The sequence below is a fragment of the Nannospalax galili genome, unplaced genomic scaffold (genome assembly GCF_000622305.1).
Source record: "Nannospalax galili isolate Female #2095 unplaced genomic scaffold, S.galili_v1.0 scaffold955, whole genome shotgun sequence".
NCBI classification, from domain to species: Eukaryota; Metazoa; Chordata; class Mammalia; order Rodentia; family Spalacidae; genus Nannospalax; species Nannospalax galili.
This window is the reverse complement of record NW_008336901.1, coordinates 781499-791830: the sequence shown is the minus strand read 5'-3', so window position 1 is coordinate 791830 and position 10332 is coordinate 781499. Positions and strand designations below refer to the sequence as shown.

At 36.0% G+C, this 10332-nt stretch overlaps 1 protein-coding gene across 3 annotated transcripts in view; it reads right to left on the bottom strand.

Annotated features, from left to right (window-relative positions):
- The window catches only part of Kcnt2 (potassium sodium-activated channel subfamily T member 2), a 405448-nt gene that overhangs the window by 266619 nt on the left and 128497 nt on the right, over window positions 1-10332 (bottom strand). For all 3 annotated transcript variants that reach the window (XM_008831578.2, XM_008831577.2, XM_029562800.1), the window contains exon 3: window positions 7972-8071. In XM_008831578.2, the coding sequence (XP_008829800.1) occupies window positions 7972-8071 (100 nt within the window). The remainder of the gene's footprint in view (window positions 1-7971; window positions 8072-10332) is intronic.

The window sequence follows — 10332 nt, the reverse complement described above, 5'->3', positions numbered from 1 at the left end:
TAACACATAAATCATTGTGACAGAGATTAACATAAAACACTTTGTGAGATGATTTTATGTGAGATAATTCTCTTTAAGTATCTTCTTAAAAGATTATTATTCCTGGGGTTTAAAAAATGCTTAAGATGCTGGAGAGGTGGCTTAGTAGTTAAAAGCACTTGATTCATTCAGTTGCAGAGGACCCATTTTGTTCCCCACACCCCCTCTGGTAGGTCGCAACTCTCGGCAACTTCATTTCCAGGGGATACAACACCTCTTTTCACCACCATGGGCAACAAGCACCCATGTGGTACACATATGCACATACAGGAATGCAAACATACACATAAAATAAAAATAAATCTTTTTTAAAAACAACACCATAACAGTGTTAACATACCATTGATTATGTTTAATTGGTTCAAATGGAAGTCACTTAGAAAAATAAAGTCCACTCAGGAAAAGATGAAAATTATTACATTTTAATACCCCCCAAATGACCCCTCAAACAAATAAAAGAACCCACTCTCTGAAGTTTTGAAAAATAAAGAGTATCATAAAGTATAAAGTTTATTTTCAAGTATGAACATTTTCTTTTCATAACATGCAAAATAACAGAGCAATATAAGCTCTTTGCAAACTTTAAAAGACCATAGAAAGGCATTACTTGGTATAGTATACTACAGCACCGTAGAATTTCAGAACATGTATCTATCTATCTGGCTGACCTCTTCAATTATTCTAAATTATTTTGATGTCTCTCTCAAAAGCTGATCCCCCTTTCCCCTTTATATCTCAGTAAATGGCTCAGAATCCAACCTATCTGCTCTTGGATACCTTCTCCCCTGCATTTTCTGAAATTTTAATTTTATGTGTATGATTGTTTTGCCTGCACCACTTGAGTGCCTGGTGCCCATCAAGGCCAGAAAAGGGTGTTGGACAACCCTGGAACTGGAGTGGCGGGTGGTTATGAGCTGCAGTGTACCAAACTGGGACATTTGCAAGAGCAGCAAGTGATCTTAGCCACTAAGCCATTATATCAGCCCCTTCCCCTGCATTTTCAAACACTTAGTCACCAGACCTTTTCAAGGCCTCCCATGACACATCTGCAGAACTCATCTAGTCTTTCTCTTTAGTCCTCTAACATCTTCATCTAAGCTATGTCTACTTGTTTGTTTTCAGTTTGGCCCTTTCAAAACCATTACCAATGAGAACCTCAAAATTCACTTTGCTTTCTACAATTTTTAAATTGCACTACTACTAATTTTTACTGGAATTTTGTATCAGATCACTCCACTGTGTGTTACTTTTCTACTTCTTAAGGTAAAGACTAAAACACTTGAAATGGAATTCATTGGCATTTTCAAGAGTGACATGATCCTTCCTGACCCAAACCCCTTTCTGGTGCTTGGCCCTCATCACAGAGCTGTCAGTGGAATCCTGCTACTCAGAGGACTCTCTGAGGAATCCCTGGTCAACACTGCTAACTCATCTCCTAGGCAACATCACTCACTATGTTTCTCCTGCCATGATTGATCCTTCATATTTATTTGTAAGTATATTTATTTATTGGCTGCCTCCTCTAATAGTACAAGTTCTATAACATCAAATACTATGTCTATTATACTCAGTGTTATAAACCCAATACCTCCCTGAATCCACACAGCAGATTAGGCAGCCAATATGAATGATGATGTTGCTAGTAAACACAAAGAGCTGTGAGTTCACTATCCTTAGCAAAACATTTCTATGTTATTTTCACTAACATTTGAGGAAAAAGTAACAAGGTATGACAGAAGGTGCAGGCTCCATATTTTTCAATACAGAAGATAAGTGCTACAAAACATCCAATAATCAAATAGCAATCACTGAGTAATTATAAAATACACTGCTAAAAGGAACTTTATGAGGGTTGGGGAGATGGCTCAGTAGTAAAGAGCACTGGCTGCTCCTGCAGACTACCAGGTTTCAGTTCCCATCACCTACATGGTGGCTAACAACTTTCCACAGCTGCAACTCCAGTTCCAGGGAATCCAACACCCTCTTCTGAATTCCATGGGCATTGCATGGCATGGGTACGCTTAACACACATGCAGGCAATACACTCAAACACAAAAAAATAAAAATAATAAATAAAATATTTTTAAAAAATAAATAAAATAAAAACTTTATGAATATTCTTGAAAATAAATAGGAAATTACTGTGGATTTATTAAGACTCTGTTATATCTGAATAAGGGCATATTCTTTGGCCAGGGATATTATCCTGGAGAGCCATAGAATTACTACAGATTATTTAAATTTAAGACTTTTAACAGACCTTAAAATTGAAATGAGATATGAAAAGATTGTATCATGTAAGTGTTATAATCTGTTAAAGAATCTACAAATCTCTGACATACAAGTTTAACTGTGATTAGAAAGCCATTTTTCTCATCAATTTAACATTAAATTACATAAATACATGAAGGAGTTGTATAAATTTTTGTAAAAAGCTAGTGTCAAAACCATCCTTTATAAAATAGATGCCATAAAAAGCAAGTGTTTTCTAGATAAGCTTCCAACAAAGACAGGAAGGAACCAGAACTGAGAGTTCTATCAACGCTACAAAGCTTCATCACACTGACAAAAAAAGCAGAAGGGGAAAATTAAAATACATACAAGTAATATTTACTGTACTATGATTTATAACATGAAAGTCCCCAGAATCTACCTGAGCATCCAACAACCAAAGGCTTCAAGCAGCAACATGATCAGCAACAGCAGCTGCAACAGCAAAAACTAACAGAACGTTAATGAACAAACACTGCATGTCACATAAGTGGGTATGTGCTGTGCATGTACACGGGGAAAGAATCTGCATGAGCTAGTCACCAAATCATAAAATAAAAAGCACCTTCACACCATTGAAACAACAGAAGAAATTAATAAAACACAAATACACATCAATTATGCTAAAACTGCCTATGTGGATTCCTGTATGAAGCATTATTAGAAATAGTAGAAAAATGATCTTGGGGCTGGAGAGATGGCTCAGCAGTTAAGAACACTGGCTGTTCTTGCAGAAGACCCAGGTTTGAATCCCAGCACCCATATGGCAGCTAACAACTGTCTGTAACTCCAGTTCCAGGGAATCCAACAGCCTCTTCTGTCCTCCACAGGCATTGCACGACACGGGTGCAGTTACCTACATGCAGGCAATACACATATATACATAAAATAAAAAAAATAATTAAAAAAGGAAATAGCAGAACAATCTCAAACAATGGAGGGATTGAAGTTAAATGTCAAAAAACAATGACTTTTACTGCACACTAACATAAGCCTTTCTTGCAAAATGGACAAATAAGCACCAAGGACCTTTCCATCAGAAATATGCTGGCTGTGGCCGAAGTGGCCTTCATTCATTGTCAATATTCATTCTCCCCTTCCCATTGGAGAATCTCATGCAAAAGTCACTCCAGCAAGATACATATCTCAGTACTGTCAAAGCATGATGCTGTGACTTATTTTCATATGAAATGTTTGCAGAATTCAAGCAACAGTTAGTTATTTGCCAAAAACTTTTAAAGTCTGTCTTCCTTCTTCATGCTTTCCTCTTTCTGAAACCTGGGATGGTCCAAAAATATATATATCAAATAATTTGTGTATATATCATACTAATGCTATGGTAAGGGGTATGTGTGCATGTGTGTGTGTTTGTGTGTGTATGTGTGTGTGCGTGTGTGTGTGTGTGTTTGTGTGTGTGTTGTATCCTTATATAGAGAAAGGTTGTCCAGTTACAGGGAATATCAGTATTAGACTTCTGGGTAAGAAAATGCACATTTTTAAAAAGATTTTGAGATCTTATGTTAGAGTACTTGGTACTACTTGAAGTTACAGAGTAATCAGTACATGGGAAATAAGGAGAGACTATACTATAATATCCATTCCTATAGTTGATAATAGCTATTATCCTTAGGAAAAAATAATCTTTAAAATCTCAGTATCATTAGAACACACCAGTTAGTAAACTAGGCATCAATTTTAAGTGCAAATTCAAAAATTATAAGATCAAAGAATATTCATATGTGTCTTGGTTTCCTTTCCAGCTGCTGTGATGAAATACTCTGACAAAGGCAGCTTAAGGGAGACAGGTTTTATCATACCTCTCAGTTCCATGTGACAGTCCATGATAGTAAAGAAGTCAAGGCAGAAGGATTTGAGTCTGCTAGTCACATCCATAGCCAGTCAAGAGCAAGTCACACCCACAGTCACTCAAGAGCAAAGAAAGAATGAATGCATGCATGTGTGTGCTTAGTCCAGGAATCAAATCAAAGGAATGATTCCACCCATGATGGGCAGATCTTCCCACACAATTAATACAGTCAAGACAGTCTCCTACAGACTTGCCCACACTAACCTGATTTAGACAATCCCTCATTGAGATTGAGTCCTGGGTGATTCTTGATGGTGTTAACAAAACTAATCATCACAATGTGCTTCCTGATTTTGTCTCTGTCATTTGATGCTAAAAACAAATAATCACTTGACCATCTTCAAAAGTCCAAAAAGAGATGTGCATTTAGATAATAGTGAAATGGAAGCTTCTATGGGCCCTGGGTCAACTCAGCCTATCTTCCAGTATAACTCATAAACTACACAATGTGGAGTCTCATGTACTAATACATGCAAATCTAAAACTGCACACTGCATGCATCAATGCTTGTCGTATTCATGATGTCAGATATTCATACTAAAAGTATTTTCATATCTTTCTGTTTGTCCATATTATAATAGTTTAATATCTGTTTAAATTCTGAGAGAGGCTTAAAAATAAAGCAAAGCAGCACAAAATAACTGCAGCCTTATCAGGTCAGAGACTCTAATTAAATAAATCTCTTTGCTGAATTAGCCTCATTATTTTAAAATAGAGCCTGTACCCATAAAGGCCACTTCTGTTTTTCATTAACCAAGATTGCATTGACAATGGGAACCAAACATAACTTGTACTCAAAATGGAGCCATAAGCTAGTTTGTTATGGTTTCTAATTACAGTAATCTGGTTTTTCAAATGTATATCCTCTATAATTATGGCTGAATAGTCTTAGTAATATTACATAGAAATTAATTGTAGGAAACTCTGTTCTCTTAATGTTTCCAAATAATACAAATTTACATTGCTATCACTCACCAAAGAACTGTTTTTCTTTGGAGGTATCCTTCAAGCATCATTTAAAAATTTTCAAGTCTCTCTTGTGTATACTTAGTTTATAAATCACCAAGTTTTAAAAACATCTCCAGTATGTTTATAGAAGGTTTGCTTATGTTCTTGTTCTTTAATGACTGAAGACAGAGCATGTAGCAAGCAAATATGCACTGACATCTCTTGGTTGTGGTCCTCAATCATCTTCATTGCACAAAGTATCAATAACATTGGTGGGCATAATTCCATTAATTCAGCAACATTCACTCACTTTCCTCTCCCCAGGACTCATGATAAATGTGGGAGCTACAATCAACTACAGCATGGTCCTTACCCTCAGCCCATAATAGAGAGAGAACAGAAAAGTGAATGGCAAAATTAAGAGTGACATATTAAGTGTCTGAGAGGCACATCTAGGGTGTGTGCATATTGTACTGAGGTAACTGTCCAACCCAAAGTAGAATTAGGCTACAGGGCATGATGCCTGATAAGGACATCAGGATTAAGTATCAGGCAAATAGTCATCATGCTGGAAGGCTCAGGAGTCCCAAAGCAAATCAAAAAAGGTGAACTGGGAGGGGGAATTGGAGAAAATGTATTTCTAAGAAGAAGCCCAAAGACAGCCTTGGAGGGCACACAATACACGTAACTTTAAGGAGGCCAGCACTGAAGCAGGAAGCTAGCCAGAAGATAGAAGAGTGAGATTAAAGCTATTCATTCACATATGTGTTGACTCACTCATTTAGTTAATCACTACTGCTTACTGCACCAGGCTCTGGAGTTAAGACAGCACAGATTGTTTATTGTAATGCAGAAATTCAAAAATAAAGCAAGTAAGAAAAAAAAAATATATATATATATATAAATGTAAAAAAAGACAAAGGCACTAGAGAAGAAAATGAAGAAACATCGACCAAAAAGCCCTAATTCTCTGAGATCTTGAGAGAGTACTAAGAGAAGTCCAGTTAGACAAGCCCACATGATGCCCAGTTGGCCACTTGTTCTGCATGACCCAAGAACAGAGACAAGGCCAATGTGGCTACAAGAAACCAGAAAATGAGCAGTAGGAGGTGAAGATACAGGGGGAGGGGTGGTTCTAAAAGCACTTTGTCATTCAAAGCACACTGTACCAAGGCTGATTAGGCTTCACAGCATAATGACCCTCTCACAGAACAAAGCAAAAGGGAGCACAGGTAGCATAGTAAGACTGAGCAGGAGGGTACTACAGGAATTCTGATGAGCCCAGGGCCTTCCATAAAGCCAGTCTCATTGAGAAGTGATTGAAAGCAACATTCATCTTGAAGGTTTGAGCTACAGAATGTTCTCAGAAATTTGAATCTGCTACAGACAAGAAATCAAGAGACTCCAAAGCATTTGGCCAGAGCAACTGTTAGTTTGGAATTATTGCTTGAAATCTAGAAAGGTCTGGTTAGAACAGGATTTGGATAAGGTGGAGTTCTTCCTTCATCAAAGAACGGAAGAATACAGCAAAAGCTAGCTGGAACACAGTAAGTTTAGCATGTGTCCTGTCCTGGCATCTAAGTGGAGGACCCACGTATGGTATGTACTCAGAATTTGAAGGAATAGAAAGCACTGCCTTCTGTGGTCACAGAGACAAATGGAAACAAGGCTTAACAAGATTTGTTCTGAAAGTGGTTTTGATTGTCAATACAGGCAGGCCTCTACTTCCTGTCTAATGATCTCATAAAATGAACTGAATATCAAAGAAAATAACATGAACCATGAAATCAATCTAATGCTAGGATCCCCTCAACAACCTTGAAGATCCCTGCAAAATGCCAAATGTCCCCATGACCCTTCCTCTACCTTCACTTACAGTAATGTGACTAGTGTATGCTAAGCATTCAATAGGGTAAAACTGCCACAATTAAATTTCATTCAGTATTATTTTATAAGCATATTTGTATTTATAAAGTATCACAGATATTAATGCATAACAAAACTTTACTTATTTACTTCATTAGTTTGCATCTGATCTCCAAACCTTTGAATAAATACAAAAATCACTGTCACTGTCTAAACAAGCTGAAGGGTAACACATTCATTTGCAAGCATATTATGAGCTCATTTTCTTGTTTTTCACTTACATTATTTCATATTTTAGGGTAAAATTTCATAGAGAAAATTACGACAGGAGTTAGAAATCAAATTTAAATTTTCTCCTCTGAATATCATAAACTTACGAGGTTGGACAGGAGTCCAAGATGTTGATGAGATCAAAATTAATCATTTCATTCCACTCTCAGGCTCCTTCCCTACTGTTCTAGCAAAAGACACAGTCTAAAAGGCAGTGGATGAGTGAAGTACAAGTTAAAGTAATAGGACTGTGAAGGGAAGATAAAGCAAAAAATTACTAAATTAATGTCACTTGGCTAAATACATATGCATCGGCTAAAACTGAGCATTGGGTCAGGCTGAATAATGCCACTCGTGGGCAAGAAGTGCAGTGAAAAAGAAAGTATGCATGAATCTAGCAAATCTGCCGAGCACATGCAATGTGGGAACATAGTTCTGTAGCGTCCAACCCATCCTTCACCAATTATTCGCAGTGTTGTGACTAGCAATAACAATTTCATGGTACAGAGTTCAGATTATCATTAGATAACTAGGTAACCCAGCAACTAATGCAGACACAAACCTTCCAAATTCATCTATATGAATTGCCTGAGGATCATATGAATTTCTACACTTCATGTCCTTGAAAAAACTGAATGTATATAACACCCTTCAAAATGTAATACAATTCAAAACAATTAAAATATTGTGAGAGCTCAAAGGTAACTTACCATTCATTTCCTTGTGATGGGTTTTCAAGCAGTACTCGGATTATGTATAATAAACAGCTTAACAATTTGAGAGAAAAATTGAACAGGCGTATTCTTAGACCTTTAAACAAACAGCAAAAATTTGATTTTCACTTGAACTTAGTACATAAAAGAGAAAAAAAAGAACTGTCAAAAAATTGATTTTAAGTACACTTAGAATGCATGAAGAAACCACAACTGTAATTGTAATTGCAATTGACTAAATTCACTGAAATCTTGGTAGCTGAATTTTAATTACTGAAACAAACAAACAAAAAAAAGTGAGCTTCACAGAATGCATGAATTGCAAATGACAGGAAGCAATGCACAGAGAAGAATCTAAGTTTAAAAACCAGAAGCTGCAAAATTTACATCCAATCAAGGTTGGTTCAACTATGCTTGCTTACAGCCTTAAGCACTTTATTCATGACTGTAACTAGCTCAAAAATCAAGCTGTTCCCTCATTCATCACGACAAATCTTAGAACTCCACAGCACCTTGTAGACTTGATTACAAAAAAAGAAAAATGCTTACATAATTATGTGCCATGCTTTTAGTATTAATGTTTATATTATGGCATATATCGGTTATATAATTACAGATTATATATATGAATTATATAAATCCAAATTAAGTCATAAAAACCACCAACATTCTCTCATACTGAATTGGGCCAATTGAACTTGATTTTTAACTAGGGTAAATGCCAAAGGAATCTTAAATTTGAATTGTACAAAAACTCGGTAAACATTTTTTAAAAACTTTTTGTGAAATTAAAAAATTCATGTGTAGGTCATGAAAGGTGCTCAGGTCACAGTTATGGAGCTTCTAATGCTTGCTAAAGAAGGGTAATTAAGATTAAGCAAAACAAAATCCACACTCAATTAATAAAGGCACTGTCATTCCCCAAATTATTCTGTGGTATTTGATGTATGCATTTTGCATAAAATTGTTAGAAAGGCCTTCTGATCATTATTACCTAATGAATGCCACTTTTCTACTTTGCTGTGTGAATGTATGTATAACATTATTTAATAGTAAATTTTTAATGCAATTTTGTCTAGCTTTCCCTGTTAAAGTACTGAGTAGTTTTATTGGTCAACCTCTGTTGTACTTTTATGCCAAAGGAATCTTAAATTTGAATTGTACAAAAACTCGGTAAACATTTTTTTAAAACTTTTGTGAAATTAAAAAATTCATGTGTAGGTCATGAAACTGTGTAGGTCACAGTTATGGAGCTTCTAATGCTTGCTAAAGAAGGCATTCTAATGCTTCATCTCTGTTGCTATGATAAAACACTCTGACCAAAAGTAACTTAAAGGATGAAACGGTTTATCTCAGTTTATAGGTTAGAGTTCATTATTAAGGGAAGTCAGGGCAGACACTTAAACAGGAACTTGAAGCAGAAACCATGGAGGAACTCTTCTTATTGGCTTCCCAGAGGCTCATGCCTAGCTAGATTTCTTATACAGCCCAAGGTTACCTGTCTAGTGAATAAGGCCACCCACACTGCACTGATCCCTCCTACATCAATTATGGCAATCAAGTCAGTCCCCACAGACATGTCTACTGGACAGTCTGACCTAGACAATTATCTATTGAGGCTTTCATCTAGATGGCTCTAGTGTATCAAACTAACCAGGACACCTTCTTTCTAAAAATATTTTATTATTTTTTAAAATATTTTATTTTTTATTTTTATTTTTATTTCTTCATTTTATGTGTATGAGTGTATTGCCTGCATGTATATAAATGCACTCATGTCATGCAATGCCTGTGGAAGTCAGAAGAAGGCGCCAGAACTCCTGGAACTGGAGTTATGACACTTAGCTCTCATGTGGGTACTAGGAATCCAGCCTGATTCCTCTGCAAGAGCAGTCAGTGCCCTTAACTGCTGAGCCATCTCTCCTGCCCCCAAGACACCTTCTTTATGCTCTTTTCAATTATTCATATGTATAGGGTTTCCTCTTTAGTGAGGTGAGCATTTAAATAATCCATGCATATTTTTTTTAATTTATTTATTTTTTTAATTAAAAGAAGCTTTTCATCACAACAGCATTAACCTATTCAATAACATTTTTCTGAGCTAGGGTACATCTCTTTCAAAATTGGCTGTACATTTCTAGGTTTACAGATGAATTATTACGCTTATATAATCTTTTACTCATTATAAACTCTATAAGACATAAAATTAAATAAGGTTCCAACGTTTAAAAAAGATCTCCACTTCGTTGTCAAAACACACAGCTCCATACAGAAAAATTCATTCCAAGGCAATTGACATTGAGACGTTTTCATATGCATTTCCAATCTCTATATACATGACTATCACTGGTCACAGTC